The following is a 24,641-nucleotide window of genomic DNA, read 5'->3' as shown; positions in this document are numbered from 1 at the left end:
CCCGCGATGGCCGCCGGCAGTCTCTGCACACCCGAGGCAGCAACTCCCCGAGGAGGAGGTGGTGGCAGCAGCAGAGAAGGGCTTGGGAGGACACGCCTGAGGAGGGACAAACTCCGAGGTTTGAATGGACCGTGCCGGCCTCCTCGCAGGCACGGCGATCCCAGCGCAGGTCCCGCAGGTCATGGAGCCAGCAGGAGCGGTCCGGGGGCCGCCGCAGGTGGAGCAGGGGCAGGGAGCGTTCCCGTGGCTGGGACGGGTCCTCCAGGAGAGAGCAGGAGACACAGACAGGCTCCCCCGAGCACTCGGTACGGCAGAGGCGCTGGAGGAGCTGGAATGCTGATGACAGACACACTCCAGGGCCCCAGCACGATGACCCCTCAGAGAGGAGCGAGACACACCAGTCGGAAGACTCCGATTCCTCCAGACAGCAGCACACAAGAAGGAGGCAAAGCCGGGGCAGATCCCACAGGAGAGGCCAGAACTCCCAGGCAGGCTCCCAGAGAACGGTGCCCCACGCGCGCTCCACAAACCAGAGGCGCTGGAGGAGCTGGAACGCTGCTGACAGACACACTCCAAGGCCCCAACATGACACCCCCTTGAGGAGGAGCGAGAGACACCAGCGGGAAGAGCGGGATTCCTCCAGGCAACAGCACGCGACAAGGAGCAGAACCCAGGGCAGATCCTACAGAAGCCAGAACTCCCAGAGAGCCTCCCAGAGAACAGCGCGTCGCCACCACTCCACGGGTCAGAGGCAGTGGAGGAGCTGGAATGATGACCGGGAACAAGCTCCAAGGTCCCAGCGGGACATCCCGGGCTCCTCAAGGAGGAGCCGGCACCGGCGCAGGGACACATAGCCCACCCTCCCAAAATGGGAATTGCCACGCTGAGGCTCAGCCCAGGGTGTCCAGGCAGGCTTTGGTGATCTCCCACGATGGAGCCACCAGATCTCCCCTGGACATCCTGTTCCAGGGCTTGACTTGCTGCAAATAAACAAATGCCACTTGAGCCAGCACTCCCTTTCTTCTTGTTGTGTTTTTGCCACCTCAGGAGCCTCCACAGATATTTTGGAGCATCCCATGCCCTTGGGTTGCCCTCATGAGTTTCATCCTTTCGCTCTGTGATCTCCCCCAGCATCATTGAGTGAATCTGTGGATCAAGGAGCTGAGGGGCTCTTCCCCTCTCCATGCCCTCACAGCCTTTCCATGGAAACCTGACTTGGCTTTTGCCTTTGCTTTCCCTTCAGTTTTATCCAGGGAAGTTTTGCTGGGAGAAGTTAGTACCCCTTAGAAGAAGTTAGTACCCCGTAGCATTTTTTCAGCAGAGCCACAGCTCAGTGCAGGAATATTTTCCCCAAAAACCTACAGTGTGGCTGACACAAATCAGTGCTGGAGGTGCCCAAGCCCAGCTCCAGGGCCAAAACTTGCCCTGACCTTCTCTCCCAGCTGTCACCCAGCCCCTGTCCCCAAATGCCAGCCTTTGGAATCACCTCACTAACCTGCAGTGTCCCACTGACCTCCAATTTGGGGTGTCAGCATAGCTGATCATCCCCCTAGATGCATATTCAGCATGTGGGATGTGGATTTTGCCTATGGATACAGTCTCTGCTGGATGGAAGGAGCCTGGTCACACTGGATCCCTCTTGAACTGCAAGAAATAATTGGAAAAAAGCCATAAAATTCAACAAATGGTGAAAAGCAGGAGCCTGGGCACACAGGAGGTGGGCAAGGATCCTCGATATCCACATCATGCTCTGGTAGAGCCACTCCTCTGCTTGATCAAGTTTATTTTTCTTCCACAGAAACCTGCTTTAAAAGCACCTGGAATTCATTCATTTCCCCAAATTTACTCAGAAGGTGGGCTCTTGCTACCTGGAGACCAGACACAGCCTCAGGTGGGAGAAGCACTGCTCAGCACAGGAGGTGGCCACACACAGCACCAAAACTATCCTGGTAGTTTACCCCTAGATTTAATTTTTTCATTAAATACAAAACTTCTCCTCAGGTATAAGCTGATGTTTGTTTATCTCCTGTAAAATCCTCTCACTGCCTCTCTGAACGTGGTGCCAGGGACCTGGAAATGCTGGACATTCCCACTTGAACATACACATACACAAGTATTTCACCAGGAAAATCCTGGGAAAAAATGCAGCATTCAATGTGGATGGATGCTGGTGGCAGAGCCACTGCTTTAGGGTAACAACGAGTAAGAAAATGCAGACAATTTCTGCTGAAGTAAAAAACAAAACAAAACAAAAAAGGATCTGGGAAAAGTGCAAAGAGGCTGGAAGTCTGAGGGGTGTGCTGCCCTCGGAGGTGTCTGTCCCAGAGCTGCCCAGCCTGGATTCAGGAGGTCTTTACGAACACGGGCACCTCGGCCAGGCTGGCAGAGTAATTCCTGAGCGTGGTGCCACCATCAAACACTCGGGCAGTGTTGGTGTCCAGCCAGAGGTGCCCCTCTCCTGGCAGGTAGATATCCCTCCACGTTTGTCCCTTTTCTGTTATTGGAGCAACCAGGACCTGCAGGGAGAAGAAAAAGAAAGAAAAAAGAACTTCAGCAGAGGGAGGATTAGCCAGGGTGTGCGTGTGGGGATGAGATGGTCATCAGGGAATCCTGGAATGGTTTGGGTGGGAAGAGACCTTAAAAAGCATCCAGTGCCACCCCCTGCCATGGGCAGGGTCACCTTCCACTAGCCCAGGTTGCTCCAAGCCCCATCCAACCTGCCTTGGACACTGCCAGGGATGGAGCAGCCACAGCTTCTCTGGGCAGCCTGTGCCAGGGCCTCAGCACCCTCACTGGGAATTCCTTCCCAATCCCATCTATCCCTGCCTTCTGTCAGTTTAGAAATATTAATGCAGTGCAGTGAGATTCCTTTGATTGGGATCATCCCTGCCTGCAGCTGCCCCAAGATTCCATCCAATTTATATTTTTGAAAACCAGAACAGAAAAAAACCCATCAGAAATGTGTGTTTCTTGCAAAACCTCCTCTCCTGTGATAAAACCAATGTAATCCCACCTTCAGGGAGCATTTTCCCCCCTGTTTTATGGGAAAAGCAGTTCCCAAAAGCAGTTCCCAACATTCTGAGACTTTTTATTCCTGCTAAATCATTTCACTTCCAAAGCTGATAGAGGGTTTTGGGGCCCTAAATAAGAGTTTCATGAGGAAAGCCAAGCTTTTCTGAAAAGCAAAAACCCCAAAACCCACAAAAATCCGCTGCTTTGGCTTGGATTTAAATCTGCTCAAATCCAAGTCCTGGTTTGTACTTGGGCAGCGCTGGATTTACAGGAATAATGCAGAATTCCCACCTCATCTCCAATGAGAAACTCATCCTCTATGCTGAATGCAACTGGATCCGTGGGGCTGAGCCACCAGGCAGGACGGAAGATGGGGTATCCCAAACTCTGCCACTCCTCGCTGTATTTTAGGAGCAGTGGCACTACAAAGTCCCGGTGCCTCTGGATGCACTGGCGGGTCAGATTCAGGACCTGCAGGTGGGGGACAAATCCATGAGGAGCCCAACATCCAGGAAACAGCAAAACAGGGAAGGCAGGGAAAAAAACCCCAAAAATAAATAATTAAAAATTTAAATGTAAAACATGTGTTCCCTTGGGAAGAGAAATTAATGAATTGGTATGTCCTGATAAAGTTATGGTGTAAATGGGGTTGATATTGGATATTAATTGATTTGAATATAAATTGATATGGGTATTAATTGGATTAATTTGATATATTGTATATATGTGGATATTAATTGATTTAGATATAAATCCATTGGTAATATGTTTAAATCCATTGATAATGGACTTAAAACAATTGGACTTAGATGACTTTAAATCCATTGGTGATTGTTATAAATCAGCTGGATTTAAATCTATTGATGGCAGATATGAACACATTGGATTTGAAGAGATTTAAATCTGTTGTTAATGAATGTAAATCCATTGGATTTAAATTTATTTAAAAACACAAAAAAATAGTTGTGGATTCAGTGGATTTAAATACGCTGATAATAGATATTAATCTATTAGATTTAAATGTGTTTCTGTCCAGTTCTATTGAACATAAGTCTACTAGATTTAAATGTATTTCAGTTGATTTATATTGAACATGAATCAATTGGATATCAATAGATTTAAGTCTATTGATAATGATTATAAACCCATTGGATTTAAATAGATTGAAACCCATTGATAAAAAATTTGAGTCCATTGGATTTAAGTGAATTTACATCCATTGACAATGCATATAAACCCATGGATTTAAATGCATTTACATCTATTGGTAATGGATAGTAATTAATTGTATTTAAATAGATTTACATCTGTTAATAAAGGACCTTAATAAATTTTATTTCAATTCCACTGGTAATGCATATGAATCCACTGAATTGAAATATAATTAAATCCATTGATAACGGACACAAATCCATTGGATTTAAATTCATTGGTACGTGAATCTAAACCCATTGATAACGGATTTATTCCCACTTCAGTGGAAAGCTGAGGACAGCAGCTGGCAGGAGATCCCTGCCAGGCCTTCCATGGCTTTTGGGGGCAATGCCCACATCAGAATCCCGGTGTCCTCCCCTCTGGAGCTGGGATACCTACCCAGGTGTCACAGCAGAGCCAGGGCGGGGTCCCAAAGGCCATCACGGGCAGGAATGTCACAATCTGCAGCCACCTCACAAACAGCTCCGGGTCCCCTGGGGTGGTTCCAGCCACGCTCCCTCCTGCAGGAACACGGGGCTGGAGTGAGGGTCTCCCATGGCATGGAAAGGTTCTGGGGAAACCTCAGAGCTCCTCCCAGTGCCTAAAGCGTCACCATCGCTCTGAAAACCTGGCACAGCTTCCCTGGAAATGGCACAAACCGCCCAGCACCGAGGGCTCACCCAGCCATCCACAAATTCCTGTTTCCTCCAGAGGCTTTTCCCAGCTCTTGCAGCTCCCAGGCTGTTGGGACACAACCTCCTGCCCAGCTCTCTCTGTGCAGGAAGATCTGCGCTCCCATCCCTGCAAGCCAGGGGCTCCAGCACCTCTTTGGGAAGCAAACTCCCATGCTGGGATTGCTTGAGCCTCATTTTCTAAGGAAAACAGGCTAAAAATAGAGGCCAGATTTAAATATTGCTCTCAACCCCTATTTTAGGGCTGTTGTTTAGCTCAGCTCTCCACGTTTGACACTTCTGCACAGCCCCTGCACACTCAGGGCATGTTTTAACCACCACTAACTCCATCAGCTCCAGGAAAAAGGAAAATGGATCCATTTGGCCCTGATTAAAGGGTGTTTCTTGCCCTTTTATAACGCTTTTATTTCAGGATTTCTGCAGCCATTTTGCTTTGGAGCAGAAATGCAGACTTGGAGCAGAGCTGCTGGGGTTTTAGGAACATCCAGCCAGGAGCCCGGGGATGCAGATCCTGCCTGTGCCAGGTGGGATTTATCCCAAGCCAAGCCCCACAGGGGTGGGCTGTGGTGGAACTCTGGGAAGGGGCATCCCCAGAGACCTGGCTGCTGCTGGAGCTGCCTGGCAATGTTTACAGCATATTCTTTTGGTTTTAACTCCTCACTTTTTTTCCCTGGTAACATTCATCAACAATCAAGCCAGCACAACAGAAAACTGGGGAGCAGAATGCTCCAAGACTTCCCAGGTGCAATGTACCTCCCATGCCTGGAAAAAGGCTGCAAAATTCGCTGCAGAGAAGCCAGAAATAGGGGAAAAAATAGAAAACCAATCCTTACCTACTGTATCAGGGATGAAGAAGTTGTAGCCCAGGAGGCTGTAGTGCAGCACGGAGGGGATGAGCCCCTTCAGCCCGGCGTGGCTCCAGTCGGAGCGCAGGGGGCTCATCTGGACAAACAGCGGGAGGTGACTGGATCTGGAGAAACAACACAAACCATTCAAGGTGAAATTCCATGATGCCCAGTTGGCTTTGGAGTTGCTAGGGCCAGTCACTTATAGCCCCAGAATGGTTTGGGTGGGAAGAGACGTTAAAGCCCATCCAGTGCCACCCCCAGGGACACCTTCCACTAGCCCAGGTTGCTCCAAGCCCCATCCAAGCTGGCCTTGGACACTTCCAGGGATGGGGCAGCCACAGCTTCTCTGGGCACCCTGTGCCAGGGCCGCACTATGCTCAGATCCCACAAGGACTCCAACACGCTGGTGGGGCATCCACAGCTTCTCTGGGCACCCTGTGCCAGGGCCGCACTATCCCACAAGGACTCCAACATGCTGCCCTAGCCCACTTCCTCACCACTTCACTTCCCTGGGTGCCAAGAAACATCTGGGAATACCAAGAACGAATTCCAAGCACCATCCCCCAGTTCCACCATCCCCCAGCAAGCTCTTGTGCCCGTCAGCTGCAGCGAGGCCTCTCCCCGGTGCCCACCTGCTCCCGGCGCTGATGACGGTGCCATTGCCCAGCGTCGCCAGCGCTGCCGCCAGCACCTCGGTGTATCCATCACCCTCCAGCCCGGCGGGAGCAGGGACATCCTGCTCCAGGAAGGAATTGCCCTCCACTCCCTCGAAGGCCACGTAGGTGGCCCCCAGCGCCTGCCGCAGGCGCCGGGCACGAGCCAGGTACCAGCCCAGCGCTGCCTCGCTGGTGACGTTCAGGCGGGCACAGAGCTGCCCCTTCCAGGTGGTCAGCAGCGGGATCTGCGGAGGGGGAGGATGGAAATCCCTGTCAGATCCATAGAATGTCCCGCTGATTCCGGGGTGCAAGGCTGGGGGAATGCCATGCTGCCCCCATCCCACGTGCACTGTCGTGGTGCAGCGCATCAAGGTGTAAACTCTCCCTCAACCCTACAAAAATCCCCGAGCTGGTGGCAAAAGGATCATTAAAACGACCACACAAAGTGGAGCTGGGGAATCTTCTCAACACTGGAAGTGGAAATTTTAAAGTCGCTTCCATAGGAATGAGGAAAGACTCTGCTTCCCCCAGCACTGCTGTGTCCCAGCACAGTGGGATCGGGCTGTGTCCCTTGATAAAATAATAAACCTGAGGGGGTTTATTCAGCTTTAATTTTGGTTTGGGGGCTGAGGGTGTCCCATACCGAGCCGGCCCTGGGTCGGGGCTGGCGGCTGAGCCAGTATCCCGTGGCCTCGCCGCCGCGCAGGGAGCGCAGGAAGAGCGGGGAGGTGACGCCAGCGTATGGGGACAGCGTGATGGAGAGCTCCAGAGGTTCCACCAGCGCCGGGGCCTGCCTCTTCCTGCGCTCCGAGGGCACGAGGTCCTGCGGGCGGGAAGGACAGGAATGAGGGGCTTGTGGGAGAGGAGCACCACGCTCCCCACGTGCCCGGAGGGTGGCAGGACGGCCGTACCGCGGCGGCGAGGACGGCGGTGCCGCGCTCCCCCAGGGCCACGACGCCCTCCTGAAGGCGATGCCGCTTCAGCCTCCTCACCAGCAACCTCAGGCCTCGCTTGATTTTGGCGGCGGAACCCTCCGGGCCGTGGTAGCGCCAGATCGGAGACCTGCAGGGTGGGAAATCCCTCATGAGGTGCTTGGGAGAGCGAGCAGGACGTTGGGAAGGGTTCCCACCGGCGGGGCGAGGAGCGCTCACCCCAGGAGCGTGGTGTCCGGCGGTGTCCGAGCTGCTCCCGCCGGAGCGCTGGCCCTGTGCCGGCGGGCGGCCGCCACGTCGGTGCTGACACAGAGCTGGTAGTGCAGGGGCTCCGCTCGTCCTGCCGGCGTCTCCAGGCAGAACTGCCGGTGGCTCTCCAGAGACAGGAGAAGGGACACGTCGGGAGCCACTGTCACCGTCACTCCTTTGGGGGAAAAGTGGGAAAATGGTGTCTCGGCAAGCAGCCGGCTGCTCCCGGTCCTGGGAGCTGCAGGGATGAGCGGGGCAGAGCCTGACTGCTGCCAAGGTTGATCTGGGCTGATCCAGCCATGCCAACCATCCCCACCCTGCTCCTGCTATTCCCTTGCTCCTGCTATTCCTGCTACTCCCTTGCAGAGTCCAAAATGCCTTTCAAGGGCTGGATTTCTCCCTTTCCTGGCCTTTTTGCTCAGCATTCAGCGGCCTCAGCAGTGCAGGGCAGCTTCAGGTCAATTGGATTAATTTGGAGTAATACCTGAAGTTTGGTGTTCTGCAGAATAATCCAAACATGCCCCAAAAAATGACACCAGCATCCCACAGCAGCATCAGGGAGCCAAAAAACCGCTCGAGTGGAGCTGGGGATGCAGCAATGGGCACAGATCTGGGCTTAAAAACAAACCAGGCACAACAAGAGCACGGGATGTCCCAGGAGTGACTCGGGCCACCCCATCCTCAGGCACTCAGCTTCAGTATCAGCTTTCCCACCGGGATGAGGTGGTGCGGGATCCATCCCACTTTCCCTGTTGCTGCTACATCTGCAGGATATTTAATTCCCAGAGACACCTGTGCTGCCCTTAAACCAGCCTTTTTAGAGGCGAGGAGAGAAGCACAGGGATTGAAGCTCTTGGACCCTGGCCAGGGAAGGAGGTGTTTACCTGTGGATCCCAGGAAGTACCTCTCCAGGACGGGCCCGAAGCCGTCGGGGTGCGCGCTGAGGTCGCCGCTCACCAAGGGCTGCGCGGGGCTCTCGGCGCCGTTGAGGGGCCAGCGCTGGGCACGGATGCTCGGCCCTCCGTACCAGGAGACATTGGCCATGGAAAAACAATCCTGCAGCCAGGAAAGCATCATCAAAGAGCGAGGAATACTCAGGGGGAGCAGGAGAGCCAGACTTGGAGCAAACTGTGCTAGTGGCAGGTGTCCTCTTTTACAGCGTAAAATTACGGTTTCGTTTAAAAACAAAGGAAAAGCAAGACGTGCCTCCTGAAGCCTGCCAGTTTTTGCTGGAGGAGCACAAATAAAACCAAACTGCCGCAGCAATCACACTTCTGCACCCCACCACAGTTATCAAACACCTCTGAGCTGCAGGTGAAAAGATGCTGCAAAGGTGTGAGCGAAGAGACTCTGCAGGTGTGATAATTGTGTCCTGTCCTGTGTGGGACAGGACAACAGAGGGGGAGATTCAAGGAAACAGCTTTAAAATGCACTGAGGGCACTTTCAGAAACCCAGCTGGAAAATGTATATACTTTGGTGTGTTGGTTTGTTTGGGGTTTTTTTGGTTTGGTCAGGTTTTTTATTTGTTTACTTTTTGTTTAGTGGTTTTTTCCTTTGGTTTTTTTGTTGGTTTTTTTCCCCTCTGTTTTACTTTAAAATCACATTACGCTCTCCAGCTGCCTTCTCCAGGGTTTCTGGAGTAAATCTGTAAGTGCAGCTGTCCCCACCTGAGCTCTCACAGAGAGCTTTTAGCCCCACATTGAGCCCTCACCTCGATGGCACCAGTGCCCTGAAGGTGACACATCCTCCCTCCCGAGGTACAGCTTCCCTCTTTCCCGAGGGCTGATAACAAGAACTTCCCTCAAGAGATTCAGTTTGGAGGTTTGGGCACTTCTCATAGGCCTGACAGGGCCCTGGGATGGGGGACATCCCCATCCCTGACCTGCCTCCTGCCAGAAATCATCAGTTTTCACTTCAAAGCTCCTCAAACTTTCCCCTTTCTGCCAAATCGAGGGATCAGCAGGACTTAGCGTCCTCGTGACTTCCCAGGCAGGATGGGCTTCCCCGAAAGCCCAGAGATCTGGGGCCGTGAAGGGGGCCTGGGCTGGCAGAAGGGACCCAGAGACCCCCCCACTCAACCCACCCCACGTTTATTCCCGATCCCAAGGCTTCGGAGCCTCCTGGAGTCCTGAGCTCGGGGGCGCAGAGAGGTTAAGTCTCTCCAAGGGGTGGGGAGAGGACATGTAAATTATTAAAGTGGAAACCCTGGAGGCTCGGAATAGCTGTACCAGGTGTCAGCTGAACTCATTACACCAGCTGGGAAAGAGGGAAAACAGTCTGTTCTGAACTCAGATTTCGCTGGATCATATTTTCCAACGGTTTGGGGTTTTTTAAAAAAGTGGGGGAAAGCTTATTCTGTCTCACTCATCCTCTCAAATGCCAATGTCAGTGGAGGAGACCAAGGGTTTGTGCTCGGGCAACACCTTCCACCCACCCAGAGCGGTGCCAGCAGGTGATTTGTGGCTAAAGGGGAGCAATCCTCCATCCCAGAGAATCCCATCCCGCTTCCCTCCCTGTTCTGAGGGCTCCCCACAGCTGGACACCTTGCTCTGACGGCGTGTCTCCTTCCCCTCCCAAGGCTCCTTCCCAGAGTCTGCTTTTATTTAACTGAGTGAGAAAGCAGGGAATGGTACCAAAAATGTTTGCAGCAGCGGACACGGATTATTCCCATCCCGCGGGAGCTGCCCATTGTGTCTGTGTTGGAAGAGACCTTCCCGAGGCTCTCGCCAGCATTGTCATCTCCAGTGGGTATTTACTCCGTCTCCATATAAACACAGCTCTCCTACCCGGGGTCACCGCCGCAGGATTTGGGGCTCAGCTTCAGAGCGCGCTGCTTCCAAAAGGTTTTCCCCACCCGGTATATGCGACCCCATAACGGAGCCGGGGGATGATGGCCAGCCGGGAGCCGCCCTCGTTGGATCCCAAAGGGCCGGGGCCGGGCGGAGGGGTCCCCGTTACCTTCAGGGTCACGTCGGGGCGCAGCGGGGTCCAGCGGACGCCGTAGCACTCTGTTCCGGGGGCCGCCGGCGGCTCCAGGGAGAGCCGGAGCTCGGCGTCCTCCTCCCAGGAGTAGCAGAACTGGCGGCCGTCGTGCCAGCAGCGGTCGCGGGGAGGCGGGGGCTCGGAGGCCGGCACGCTGCCCACGGCGATGGCCAGCACGGGCCGGCCGGCCGGCAGCGCCCGCAGCAGCAGCGCCCCGCGGCCGCGCTCCCACAGCATCCCCGCGTCCCGGCCCCGCAGCACCCACTCCTCCGGGGACTGCTCCAGCGCCTGCCACGAGATGATGCCGATGGTCATGGCGAAGAAGACGGCCACGCCGAGGCAGCCCACGGCGCCTTTCCAGGGCTCCGTCATCTCCCTGAAGCCCAAGGTCCAGGTGGACTCCGGGATTTGGCCGGTGTGGCGGGAGAGGGGCATGGTGCGAGCGCGGGGATGTGGCGGCTCCGCTGCTCTCCCCTCCTGCAGCGGCACAGGAAAGAAAACCCTCTGGGATAGCTGCAAAAGATCTTCTGGGATAGCTCCAAAAGATCCTCTGGGATAGCTCCAAAAGCACGCACAGAAACCGAATTAATATAATGTATATAGAACTAAATTTTAAAAATAGTTTAAAAGAGGGAAAGCTGCCACTCTGTTCTCTCTGCACTGATCCCGAGGTAAGGAGAGTCCTTTCCACAGCTCCTCCACAGCAAATCCCACTGCTGGGCTCGGTGACGGTGGCTCAGCCCCCAAAGCCAGGGGCTCAGCCCCTTGGCACAGCCAGCAGCACCCAGTGACACCGAGGAGGAGGAGGAGGAGGTGTCACACGTGGCCCAGAGCCCGGGAGGAGATGGGGCCACGGACAATGGGAATTGGGGCCGCGCTCCAGCCTCCGCTGCTCCGTGGGGTTTGGCATCACTTCCCTGCTCGGTTTGGAAGCAGCAGCAAATAGCCAGGGGTGCAGCAAAACATCCCAGGGTGGGTCGAGAAAGGAGGGGATGCAACATCCTCCTTCCATCTCCTCTCTCTTTTCCCTGGAAAAGCGTTTGGATGATGCACAGAGCAAAACTACCGCTGGGAACGGTCTGGGCGCTGGCTGAGCCCAAGGGAATGGGACTACTGTTCCTCCAGGTGAGGGGTCACCTGTGGGGACAGCTTCATGGCGTGGCATGGGCTTGTCCCTGTATCCCAGGCCCCATCCCACTGCCCGATGGCAGGCTGGGAATGGTGCCACCTCCCCTGGCACAGCACAGCCACCCCGACACCCCCTGTCACCTCTTACCTAAAAGCAGGTTCAGAGATGCTGTCACAGCCCCCGAAGTGTCCTCGATGTTTTGCCCAGCGGTTTTCCCACCACGAGCAGGTTTTCCTCCTCTTTCCCAGGGCAGTTTTCCCTGCTGGCCGCGTCTCAGACCCGTGGAGCCGAAGGAACTTGATCCAGACTAACCCAGGAGCGTTACTTAAGCCAAGCTCCCTCCCTCCCTCTGTCCCTCCCGCCCGCTCCCCTGCAGCCCGCACGTAGCCACAGGTGGCTGCATCCCCAGCAGGGGCAGGACATTAAAAAGATTCCTTTTTAAAGGCTTTTACCTATAGGGGGATAATTTTAAAGTGGGTTTTTTTGCCAGCTTGCTGAGGTGGCACTGGTTCAGTCTTTGCCCCACACCTGTGAATCCGCACATGAAGCCCTGGCAGTGCTGAGCCTCCTTGTTCTCCTGCTTTGGCTTTTGTTGCTGTTAGTATCCAATTTTGGGGGATTTTATCCCTGTTCCTACTTCACATGAGCCACTGGACCCTCCCTTAGATTAACTCCAGGGCTGCCAAAATGGGTGCTGCAGCTGAGGGTGCTGCCTGCACCCAAAACCACAGGGAAGCCACTTTCCAGGACACTTGCAATCCCCACTGGTGCAAAAATCTGGAAATCTGAGATTTCCATCAACTTTTCCATGCTCCAGTCCCCATTCACAGCCATCTCACCATATCTACAGGTGATCAGGGAATACCTGGATTTTCCAAGTGATATTACAGCCTGTTGGATATAAAAACGTAAAAACCTTGGGATTTAAAAATGTTTCCCCATCCTGCATCCAGGCAAAACCCCAGCAATCCCAAGGCAAAGTTCTTCTGTTCACCCCAGACTTCAGGAGAGTCCCAGGACAGCCAAATCCACCAGGAAAATTATCATCTGTGGCCCAAATAAGCCCGTGGATGGGGCCTTTCCTCTCCAGGATTAATTTTTCATTGCAGGTGGGGCACCATCCAGTGTTGGATGGAGGGAATAATGGTGGATTGTGTCAGGACAAGAAGGAGCTCCAGAAGGATGAAAAAAGCTCAGATATGAGCCAGGAGACTGTGATGTCCATCTCAAATGGGTGGGCATCCCCTGGGAATGGAGTGAGGAGTGGTTATAGCAAAGCTGTAGGTGATGGACTCATGGGACCCCAAATCTACACAAAATAAAGGGACTTTTTTTTTTTTAAAGTAAGGAAGGAGGAGTGTTCCTTCCACCAGGGGTGTCAGAGGAACTTGAGGGGCCCAACGCTCCCCATGGCCTGCAAAGGGGGAGCAAGGAGAAGTGAATAAACCCTGAGGTGATTCAGAGCTGCGCACCCGCGAGCCGATGGAATTACTTGTGAGGCTTTACAGATCCATGTGCCTCAGGGAGAGCTCAGCTTGGCTGCAAAACCTGCAGAAACAGGGCAGAGGAGGGAAAAAACGGGATCTTTGGGATGGTCTGGGATCCTGGTACACCAGGAAGGTTTAATGCTCTGTCCAAGGGAGAGAAAGGGACGTGGCAGCAGCACCCAAAAGCTGCCAATCCAAGGATTGGCAATTCCCTCTTTCCCACCACAAAATAGGCTGGGAGGGGGGCAGCTGATGAGGTTGTTTGGCTGCAGCAGCTGAAGGCAAAGCTCTGTCACATGGCACAAGATTAAATCACACCCATGGAGTGGCAGAGGGGCTCCCAAGGTGGGATTAGGGAAAGCCCGGGATGGCGTCCGGTGCCACGGGTGCAGGGGGATAAGCAGGGACAGGGGGCTGTGCCTAGGAGGGATAGCAGGAAATGGGGGTGGTTTGAAAAACCTTTTCTTAAAAAGCAGATCAAATCCCAGAGAAAAATGCTGCTGGAGCTTTTAACAACTCAATATTTGGCCAAGTTTGGGCCCCCCCCCCAACTCTGCACATGGTCTGGGGGGTTTGGGCTGAGCCTGCTCCCACCCTCCCAAAACTCCTGGTTTTTGGGAGGAGGAATGGTTCTGTGAGTTTTCCTGCCCATCACAAATCTCAGCATGAACTGGCTCCCATGAGCAGAGTGAAACCTCCCTTCATCTTCCTCCCACTGCCAACAAAAACCACTTAGCCTTGACTGGCCACAGGGAAAAAAAATATTTCGGGGTGGCTCCCTGGATTCCAGAAGGGTGTCCTGCCCCTCTGCTTCCAGACGATTTTTTTTTAAAACATTTTAAATCTCCTCCTACGGAGAATGGAGCATCTTTTGCCTCTTCATGACTTTTCAGTGTTGAAAAGACCTTGAGATTGCTTTTTTATCTCCAATGGGGCTTTCCAGGCTCCAAGGTTGCTGAAGGACCTTGATGTGGTGGCAGGTGTCCCTTCCCATGGCAGGGAGGTGGAACTGGATGGGCTTTAAGCCCCTTCCAACGCAAACCATTCCAGGACTGAGGGATTTGCCAAGGCTCCAGGTTTGCTGGGCTCTGTGGGATGTGGACAATGGGTGGACAATGCCCCGGGAAGGGAAGGAGTGGGAGGCTGGGAACACATTGAACTCACCAGCATCCATAACCAGAGTCTGAGAATCTGGCTTTTTGGTGAAACATCCAGAAAAGAGGGACTAAAGGTTATTCCCACTGGGATTTAGGATCACTGTCCCCTAAGAGAGGCTTCCATCACTGCAAACCCTGTGGATCACACTCCTTTCCAGTTCTGTCCTCACCTTGCAGGCTGGCTGGAAAAAGGGAGAGCACAGAGTGCCACAGGGATTTTCCACTTTTGTGGGGTTGCACTTGGGAAGGCACAGCCCTTTCCATCAATATTTTCCTACAGCCTTTAAGCACCAGCAATTACAGCCACATCTTCCCAGCCAGACCCTCCTGAGGTTTCTGGTTTGGGATTTCTTAAATATTATTATTAAAAAAAAAAAATACAGGAAAGGTGTGTGGGTTGGCCAAGAGCAAAGGAAAACTGGTGTGAGCAGCAAACTGCCTCCAGGACTTGCCATTTCTCCTCCATTTTCCCCAGTGGGGAGCAGCCTCACCCCAAAACTCTCCCTGTGGGATAGATCCCACAGTACCTCAAAAGCCTACACCAAACTCTCATTTTTATCCATTTATCCATGGTATCTCTAAGCTGGGAGACACAGTAATGAGCCAGAGTGGATTCCCTGAAGCTGGCAGCATGGATGGACATGGATATCCCACCTTCCTGCCCTCCCAGAGTTTATCCAAAGGGAAAAGATACCTTCAGAATCCATCCTGGGAATAAACCAGCTGATGTGCCATGGTGGATGTTCTCCTTGGGTTTTCCTTCCCCTTGCAGTTCCCAGCCTTGCCTTTCAGGGCCAGCAAAAGCCTTTGGCTGTGCTGGAATTCTCTGTGCCTTAGAGAGCTTTGGGCTCCTTATTGGAGCTGAGCTCAGTTTAAAAGGAGGGAAAAAAAAAAAAAAAAAAAAAAAAAAAAAAAAAAAAAAAAAAAAAAAAAAGCAAAAGGAAGATGAGTGATCTGGTTCCTAAATTCCCAAAATCTCAGCCCAGATTTCCTCCTGGAAAGCAATCCCAGATTTCCATGAACTCCACAGCTATTTATAAAGGAAAAAACAAGCAGCAGGACTTGCACTGACGACGTGGCCTTATAAACAGCATCAGCCCTTGGAAGCCACTATTGTCCCTTCCCATCCCAGCTGTGTGCCCTGAGCCAGGAATGCCTGGATTTGGGAGCTCCTTGAGTCCATCCACAGCCCACCTGGGTGTTCAGGAGGGTCTCATGGCAAGCAGCAGATTTTGGGCTGGGGAGCAGCCCGGAGCACCTGAAATAATCCATGGAGGGATAATTTTCCAGCTGGAAAGTCGCCAGCTCCAGCTGCCAGTTTTGGGATGGAAACAGCCCCTGTGTGCCCTTTGCCCCCCTTTTCCCTTCAGGCAAAGCCTGATATTTTGGGGACACCAAACCCAAGTTCCTAATGCACAATATTCCGTAACATTTCTAATCTGGGCAGAGAGGAGCCCCCTGTGCTGAGGAAAACCCCCCTCATGGGGCACTCACCCCCCTGCACCCCCACGGCCAGCCCAGGTACCTCAAATCCAGGGAATGTTGCAGCACCCAGCCAGCCTCAGTGTTCCTGCTCTGAGCTCAAATCCCTCAGAGCGGGGTGAGGCTGCTGATTTGGGATCTCTGAAGGCAGCACCTGCTTGGAAAGGGCTGTTGGCAATTCCAGTGTCCTCACCACTCCCAGGAGCTGTGGTGAGCCCACATCCATGGGCTGCTCCTCCAGAAGAAAAAGCCTTCAAAAAGCCCCAAACCTCTATTTTTTAAATTAAAACAAGGCACAACCGATGATAAAAGCTGTGGCTGCAAAGAGAGAGCAGCTGCACCCCACGAGCTCAGCCCACGATTTTGGTTTTCCAGGAAAGCCCTTGGCAGAGGGGACAAAGGGGGGTAATGGGGGGCTTGGTGTGCCAGGGAGCTGCTGGGGGTGAGCACAGCGAGGGAGCTCTTGGAAAGGACCTTTCTGCTTCATCTGCCTCTCCCAAGCTTCCCAGAAATCTGGTGAGCAGATTTGCAGCCCGCCTGCTGCCAAACTCAATCCCGGCCCTGGAGATGCTGTCTGGATAAGGATGAGACAAAAATTCTTCAGCTCATCTCCATGGAGCTGAGCCACTGAAGGCTGGAAAGGTGCAGAACAACCCTCAGGACACTCACCTGTCCCCAGAGAAGTGGCACTTCCCAGCCACACACAGGAACATCCACCCAGGGGTTCAGCATGGGATACCAGGGGCTCCAAGGCAAACCAAATCCCAGCCCTCACTCCCAGCTTCCGTTCCCAAACTCCCCTGAATGTTGTTTTAGGGGCACTGCCCTGCTGGGCAGGGAGGAGGCTGCAGGTCCCACATCCCCAGGGTGCCTCCAAGGAGGCTCTGGGCACCTCCTTTCCAGGGACCTGGCCTGGACTCACCTGCCCAGGGCTCTGAAACTCCAGGCTCTGCTCCCAGTAAGGCTTAGACCTTCCCCTTCTTCCTCATCTTCTTCCTCTTCTTTTTCTTCTTGTTTTTGTTCTTCCTCCTCCTCCTCCTCCCCTGCCCAGCCCCTGCAGACCTCTCACCACAGGAATTTAGGATTTATGCCCCCCAGAATTCCCCCCCCCCCAAAAACCTCTCCCCACTCCAATGAATGCTGCATCCTCAAGACCTTCCTTTATAAGGGAGAGGAAACTGCCCCTAGAGAGCCATTAGAGGCTTCCAGTAATTAGCAATTACCAGTCCTGAAGAGCTGCCCCTGCCTCTCCTAACGAGGTTTGGTGCTAATTATAGCAGGCAGGGCCAGGAGCCCTGGTGAGGGGCCACGGCAGCGACCACACGGAGCCTTCTGGATTCCTTGGGATATAAAAAAGGGCCGGGGTTACTCCAGGACAGCCATCCCGGCCCTGCCGAGTGCTCCTCCACTGCCAGGAGCGCTGGGGATGCTGTTCCAGGGCTGGCCTGGCCTCCTGCTCATCAGCTGCTCCTGTCTCATCCATCACTTGGAATAATTCCTGCTGAATATTGCGGGATTCCGCCATGCCCGGCTCCAGCCAGCAGCTAAATCCATCCCCTTGGACCAGCCCTGGGGATATTTGGGAGCTGAGCAACGTGGAATGAGGGCACCCAAATCCTTCATTTGTCAGGCTCAAGTGTGTGTTCAGTGTGTCCCATGGAGTTTAATCCCTCCTGAGCTCTTCTCTGCCCATCCCAGCATTCCCCAAACCGGCTCTTCTCCAGCCAGGGCAGCAAAACCCACCCCAGCTGCTGGAAAACAAACCCCCAGCCCAGCTCCGTGTTCAACTCCCTTGGGAATGCCATAAACCCCCTAAAAATAAACAAAACCCCCTCCTTGTCCAGCCCCCTGAGGCATTTTAGCCCCATTTGGGCTCTGCCCATACACAGAGCCCTGAGTGAATTTTAATTCACTAAATTAAATTTCATTCAGTAAAATTGGGATTTTAATCAAGGTGCTGAGAAGGAGCAGCCCCAAATTGCTTTCCCAGCCCAGCTCTTTGATGGGGCTCATTTCCCCGCCCCCCCCCACAGGAGAATGTGGGTGTATGAAGAGAAATGGAATATAAGGAATGCTTGAAACCCCTTGGAGAGACACAAGCAGCACCAGGAAACACCTCTGGGAGCTGTAGGAGGGCAAAGGGTGCCTGGAGCAGGCTGAGGAGTTGGGATAAGTGGCTTCCCAGGCTGTGATCCTCCAGGGAATCCTTTTAGGGGTGGAGGGAGCCAGGAGGGTGCATGGTGCCAGGGCTCGGGGGGAGGATAAGAGGCATGCCCAGCCCTAATTTAAGGGTGATCCCACACCATGCACTCCTTTCCTTAAGCTCCCTAAAATAACCTGTCCTGGGAGTGCCACAGGCGGTTGGGAACTCGGCTTTTATTGTCACAGGACACGGCAGCAGACAATGGGGTCGGTCACAACAGAGGGGACAGGGGAGTCACACCACAGGGTCCCAGCACAGCCACCCCGACCAGCCACACAGCCCCAACACCCAGAGGGAGGGATGGAATATGAGCCACGAGCCCAGCTCCTTCCCACACCTTTCCTGCCCCATCCCTGTGCAAAACAACAACTCCTCAGGCCACAGTGGTTTTCCCTCTGGGAACGGGGCAGCAGATGAGCAGAGAGAGGGGGACCTGCAAGCAGCTTCTGGAATCGGCTCCGTTGTGTCCGTGCTACTGAGCACAGCCTGGATGGGCTGGAAGGGTTTGAGGATCCAGGGGTTTTACTCACCAGCCACGCTGAGGAAGCAGGCTCCATCCCCAGGGAATGGCTGCTGCCAGCCCGGGAGCCAGCACAGCCTTCGGGGTCACCCAGCACGGTGGGTGCTGGGTTTGGGGTGCAGACACACCCAGCCAGCTCAGGGGAGGGGGAAAGCCCCCCCAAGACGTGCCTGTGCTGGGTCTGAGCCCCACCAAAACACGGCTGAGCCTCCCTCCAAGGGTTGTCCCAACACCTCTGGAGTCACCAGGGCCACCTCAGCTCTGCCAGAGGGGGAGGAGGGAACAAAGGGATCAGACGGATGAAGAAAACCTTCCCTGCTGGCACAAAGCCCCCTGTAAGAAGAACCCACAGGCTTTTGTACCCAGTGCCACCCTCCCCACTCCTGCCCTTCCCCTCCGGAGAGCCGGCACAGCCCCAGCAGCCGCCCCATCCCGGGCTGGAGCCGGGCGCTCACTCGGGAATGTAGTCCCTGAAGGAGTTAAAGCTGAGGCTCCGGCCCGCGGAGTTCAGGGTGGAGCTGGCTTGCATTTTGGGAATCTTCTCCATGAGCTTGGACACTGTCCTCCTCTTGAAGGAGCCCGGCGAGAAGTGGCCCTGCCTGAGCAGCTCCTGGTAGAGGCTGCTGAACACCGCCACCGGCTCCTCGTAGCTGTCCCGGGTGGAGATCTCGTAGAAGGGAATCTTGAGGGCTTTGGAGAGGTTCTCCCCGTCCTCGGTGGACACCATCCTGTCGAACTGCAGGTCCTTCTTGTTGCCCACGATGACCACGGGGGGCTGCTCGGCGGGGCCGCTGCGCTTGGGGCTGGCGTGCAGGTGGTTGATGAGGAAGCAGAGCCGCATCACCTCGTCAAAGCTGCAGCGGTCGGTCACCGAGTAGACCACGGCAAAGCCATCGCCCCACTTGATCTTCTCCTCGATCTGCAGGGAGTCCTCCTCCTGCCGGGGCACACAGGCTCCCGTTAGCACCGCTGGAATGCCGGCACTGCTGGATGCAGCCCCGGAGAACCTCCCGAGGGCGCCGTCCCCGTGAAGGCTGACAAGGAGCAGCCCCAAATTGCTTTCCTGGCACAGCCCTTTGATGGGGCTCATTTCCCACCCCCTCCCACTCCAGGAGAACATGGGTGTATGAAGAGAAATGGAATATAATGAATCCCCTCCCTTGAAGGAAAACCCCTTGGAGAGACACAAGCAGCACCAGGAAACACCTCTGGAGTTGTAGGAGGGAAAAGGGACAGCAGTGGTAACACCGGCAGCCTGGGGCGGGGATGGGGTGGCTTAGGCAGTGTGGCAGGTGGGGACAGCCATCAGCCCTGTCCTGGCATGGATACTGGGGGAACCAGTGCTCCCTTGAGCTGCCAGGAGGCTCCACTGGCACAGGAAGCACAGCAATGCCCCGCATGCGAATGGGGGAATATTTACCTGAAGGGAATGGGAATGGAGGAATATATTACACTGTAATTGAGGTTAGACAAAAATTCACCAAAACACCCTTTTTCTGAGGTAACCACCACGATGTTCCAGACACCAGGAATTAGGCCAGTGGAAGAGCAGGGGGATGCCTTCCCTGGCAGGCTGAGCTCACCTGTCCGGCTGTGTCGAGGATCTCGAAGTGCACCATCTCCCCATCGATGACAGCCACGTGCCTGTAGATCATTTCTGGGCAGGACACACAGGAAAGGTGTGTGAGAGAACCCCCAGGGAGCAGCCACAGCCCAGGCTGGTGGAGAGGGCAGCAGTGACCAAAGTGTGGGAGCAACAAGGGAGGGAGAGGAGCTCCACAGGAGAGAGGGAGGAGGGGATATTTCTGGGACATTCCAGCAGGGACATGGCTTCAGTGCTCAAAAAACAACCCAAAAGCAAGAAAAAAACCCAAACCCCAAAATCCTAGAATTCAGGAGAGCACAGGCTCCAGGGGCTTAGATGCCTCCCGTCCTTTAAAAGCCACCTCCCAGCAGATTGGGAAGGAATTCAAGCAACTGAGGAGGAACTGTTGGTTTGATGGTAGGACTCTCAGAGGTCTTTGCCAACTTAATGATTCTGTGATCCTATGATTCTGCATGATTCCACAACGCCATGAATGAGCCTGCAGCACTTCCCTGTGCAATCTGATGGTTTGTCCCAATAGATTTTGCCTAAATAACACCAGAAAGGGGAAAAGGCATGCAGGACCCAGGGAGGTGTCAGGATGTCCATGGGCTGCCTGTCTGGCTGAGGAGGAAGAAGAGGGAATATGGTGAATTTGGGAGCAGAGTTGGCTCTGCCATGGTGACAGCCCCAAGGTAAAGGAGTTTTCCTACCTAGGGTTGGGTCATAGTCTCCAATGAATCTCCTGGTGATGAATCGCACGGTCAGGGCTGGAAAAAAACACAATGAACCCTGTTGGAGCTGTCAGTCCTCTGGACTAATTTTTCCTCCTTGCAAGGGCAAAGGAGCAGCAGGAGCAGCCGCAGCTCAGGCAATTAAACCCCCTCATCTGATTAGACATCTCCCTGCACCAGAGCCCGGCGAGGCAAAGCCTTTAGCCCTAACATCTTTTCCAGGAAGCTGCTTTGGAAATGCAGTGCTGATGCCTGGAGAGGGAATTTCTGGACAAAGCTATGGTTTGGAGGGTGAAGAGAGTGCAGGAGTGGAAGGTGGAAGTGGTGCTTGAGCCCTTCAAGGTGTTGATGATGATAATGGAGATGGGAGTGAAAGGTGGTGGAGAGGCTGAGAGCTGGCTTGGAAAGGCAACGGGAGTGGAAAGTGAAATTAGTGGAACAGGGGGAAAAAAAAAGGGGGAGGGAAAAACCCCGAAAGAGCTAGGCAGGAGCACAGAGCCAGGAGGGAGAGAAGGAAGGGAAAACAGACCAGGAGTGTGACAGGAGGATAAACCTCACCAGAATCAGGATGTGATAAAAACCCTTCCAGAAACAAAAGTGGAAATGAAAAGCCAACACCAAGCTGGAACAACACTGGAGCAACACTTGGAGCTCCCTTTCCCCTGCAACCCAGGGTCAGTTTGTCCCAGCTGCCCACCAGCAGATTTTGCTGGTGTCCTGCCCTCACAGAGCCACACCAAGCTGATCAGGATCTGTGTGTTTGTCCCAGGAATGTGGCACCCCAGATGGGCCAGGCTTAAATAACCACAGAAAGGGAAAGAGGGATGCAGGAACTTCTCCTGCCTCTCACACCTGCTTGGCTCCTCCTTGGGTGCTTCACCATCCTCTCACCCCCCCGCCCAGTCTGTCTCTGGGTTTGAAACCTGCACAGCAGGGAAGGGATTTGAAGAAAAAAGCAGGTAATTTAGCCAAACTGCTCTGAGGAGATAACCAGGGATCCTGCAGGAGGCACCTACAGGCACCTTCAAAGAGGCAACGGAGTTATCGGGGAGAGCGGGACGAGGCAGGCACGGTCTCCAGAAAGCACCTGATTGTGTGTCATATGTCAGGCAGCCACCCAAAGCTGGAGCACATGGTGTGGGATGAGAAGAGGAGCCAATTAGATTGATTAAAAATTGGCTGGAGCGCAGGAACACGAGGGGAGCTGCCAGTGGGGGAAGCAGCCGCAGGCGGAGCGGCCGCGGCCACCCAGCCTTATAAGGAGCTTTTTCTCCCCATCCTGAACATCAGTCACCTCGGGAAGGGTTTTCCTTGGAGCTGAAAGGGTTAATTATGCTTTAAATGTGGGGTGGGGGCTCAAGGGGTGAATTACCTGTCACACAGTCAGGCTGGGCACCTCGGGATCGCACCGGGTGCGTGCCCACGTGCTGCCCTGTTTGTGCCGCTGCGGAACGGCCCCAGCGCCGATCCATCTTCGCTCCACGTGCTGCAGGCAGAGCTCTGCTCTGGATTATGGCAGAGTTTACGCTGGGCAGCAGCAGCAGAGGATAGCACAAGCCCCAGCTGGGCTGGATTTCCAGCCCCCGCTGCTGATTCACACAGCCCTGATCCTTAAACCACATGGCTGCACCCAAACTCACTCCTGCTTGGAGGGTCTGGGACCTCGGGTCTCCAGATCCTGAAGGTTTCCAAACTGCTCCAAAAAACCAAACTCCTGCTGAGAATCAAGGGTTATTTTTCTCTTTTGCAGCTGCCCACATGTGATTTGTTCCCACCCCTCAACTCTCCCAACCTGGCTCTTGTATCCCATGGTTGCAGCAGCTCGTCCTGGGGATGCTCCGGAGTGGGGCCCTGCCAGGATGGGAGCTTGGCAGCTCGGGGATGAAATCCACCTCCAGCCTCCTCTGCTTCACACCCTGGCCAGGAGAGGTGTCACCCCCACCTTGGGGCACAGCTGCCTCCCCCGTCCTCCCCACGGGAGCTGAAGCAATGATGCTGCTGCTCTTGGCTCCTTCCTCGCCTCTCCCACACTCCCCATGCATCACCTGGGATGTCACCTGCCAGCTGGGCAGGGACAGCAGGACAGGTGTCCTCATCCCCAGCGCAGGGGCTGGCGGGAAGCAGGACCTGGCAGCTGGGGCACAGCGCCCGGGGAAGGTGACACAATGTCCCCTGGCAGGAGAGGACGTGTGGAGCAGCGCCCAGGGGACACAGATGGGGAGGGACACACTCAGGGGCCTGCGTTCCAGCCATTCCCAGGGGCTGCTCCCTGTTCCTGGCACGCTCCAGCTCTCCTCTGCACGAGCCACAGATCAATTACCCCCCTGTGCCCCAAGGTCTGTGTCACTGTCCCACTGTCACAAGCCCCGCTGCTGCAAGGCACACGTGCTGACAGCCAACCCTAACTGGAGGAGCTTTTAAAGACCCTTGGCACCATCCCACCCTAAGGGGGAGGCACGAAAACCCCACACCTGCCCACAGGAGGGTTCCAAAGCTGCCAGGAATCTGCTGCGTGCTGGGTGGGATGCCCAGCAGCAGGGAGACACACGTGTTTGGGGTGGGGGCGAGCCAAGGGCTGCGTACACCCCGTACACCCCTCTGCTCCATCGGGGCCAAATGCCTCCAGGGAACCCCCGGGGCTCCGGGTACCCCGGAGCTGAGCCCCATCCCGTGCTCCAGCATCGCTCAGGGAGAGCTGGGAGTTGCTTCCTTAGTTTAATCAGGGAATGAGGATTTTTCGTTAATGCCGGCTGCTGTCCATGGAAACACAATTCCAGCGGCTCCGACAGCCCGGCACAGGTGCCACTGCTGCGGTGCCTTCCCTTTGCCAGAGAGGCAGGACATTCCCTGTCCCCAGGCAGCACAGCTGTGTCCTACCAGGTTTTGCATGGATCATGGAGCACTGCAACGTTGATCCACATTTTTCCCTGCCTCTGACCCCAGTCCTGGCACTCCGAGTGCTGCCGGGGACACCTTTGCCCCCAGGTGCTCACAGCTCGGGATGGAGGAGTGGGAAGCAGGGAAGGATGATCCCCAGGAAGGAATGGGAGCTGAGGTGCTCGCAGCACAGTATCCCAAACCCCCACCTCAGCAGGCACAGACGGAGAGCGCTGAACAAGGCACAGGGAAAGGGAGTTTTCCTGAAGGAAAACAGCCCGGTGCTGCGGAGGAGGATCCGCACAGCTGCTGGGGGCGCTGGGAATGAGCAGCCAACTCCTCACACCCGGGAAAACCCAATCCCGAGCCCGGCTTTTAGGAAAGTTCTCCCGGTCAGTGACGTCCACCCCCGGTCCCCAGGCAGCCGGAGACCCCTCGGGCAAGGGAAAGGAGCCCCGGTGCAAAGTGTCCATGTGGGAAACTCGAGGGGAAGGAAACTCAGTGCCCTTAAACCCCACGGGCTGGGGGGCACCGCAAGAATGTCCCTCGTCCCGGCTTCCTAAGGGACATGGGAAGGTTGGTCCCTCTGGCCGGGAGGAAGAATACCGGGGGGTGCCAGGGCATAGCAGAGGGATGCAGAAAGATACCAGAGGGATGCGGGGGATACCGAGGGACACCGGGGGGATTCCGGGGAGCCCCGTCCTACCTGTCTTGCCCACGGCGCTCTGTCCCAGCACGACGAGGCGCAGGGTGCGGGCCGGGCTGAGGCTCACGGAGCGGCGCAGGGGCCGCGGGAAGCTCATCCCGGAGCCGGCCCGGGCTGCCCCGGGATCCGCCGCTCCCCGCTCCGCCGGGCGCTGCTCCGCCGGCTCCGCCCCGGGGGCCGGGCTGGGCTCAGCCC

The 24,641-nt window shown here is 55.0% G+C and overlaps 2 protein-coding genes across 3 annotated transcripts; both read right to left on the bottom strand.

Moving 5' to 3' along the window:
• Positions 1 to 1,579: 1,579 nt before the first annotated feature.
• Positions 1,580 to 15,059, bottom strand: LOC121352309 (SITS-binding protein-like). 2 transcript variants are annotated; one of them, XM_041465130.1, is made up of 13 exons: positions 15,034 to 15,059; positions 11,843 to 12,002; positions 10,543 to 11,043; positions 8,468 to 8,639; positions 7,554 to 7,758; positions 7,314 to 7,464; positions 7,046 to 7,225; positions 6,379 to 6,647; positions 5,732 to 5,868; positions 4,606 to 4,727; positions 3,304 to 3,483; positions 2,370 to 2,516; positions 1,580 to 1,644 (listed from the first exon to the last, which is right to left on the bottom strand). In XM_041465130.1, the coding sequence occupies exons 3-13, from the start codon at positions 10,999 to 11,001 to the stop codon at positions 1,624 to 1,626; spliced, it is 2,043 nt and encodes a 680-aa protein (XP_041321064.1). In that variant the 5' UTR covers positions 11,002 to 11,043; positions 11,843 to 12,002; positions 15,034 to 15,059; the 3' UTR covers positions 1,580 to 1,623. The 2 variants fall into 2 exon arrangements, with proteins under 2 accessions (XP_041321064.1, XP_041321063.1); XM_041465129.1 differs by lacking the exon at positions 1,580 to 1,644 and having other exon boundaries at positions 1,767 to 2,516.
• Positions 15,060 to 18,180: 3,121 nt separating this feature from the next.
• On the bottom strand, positions 18,181 to 24,640 carry LOC121352275 (ras-related and estrogen-regulated growth inhibitor-like). The gene is made up of 4 exons (XM_041465082.1): positions 24,447 to 24,640; positions 20,843 to 20,899; positions 20,128 to 20,201; positions 18,181 to 19,481 (listed from the first exon to the last, which is right to left on the bottom strand). Exons 1-4 carry the CDS (start codon positions 24,541 to 24,543, stop codon positions 18,996 to 18,998), a joined length of 714 nt encoding a protein of 237 aa, XP_041321016.1. The 5' UTR covers positions 24,544 to 24,640; the 3' UTR covers positions 18,181 to 18,995.
• Between the last annotated feature and the right edge of the window lies 1 nt (position 24,641).

This window comes from Pyrgilauda ruficollis, unplaced genomic scaffold (assembly GCF_017590135.1).
Source record: "Pyrgilauda ruficollis isolate IOZ18807 unplaced genomic scaffold, ASM1759013v1 scaffold187, whole genome shotgun sequence".
NCBI classification, from domain to species: Eukaryota; Metazoa; Chordata; class Aves; order Passeriformes; family Passeridae; genus Pyrgilauda; species Pyrgilauda ruficollis.
Note: the sequence above shows the minus strand (reverse complement) of the source record. Positions and strands in the feature narration are given on the sequence as shown.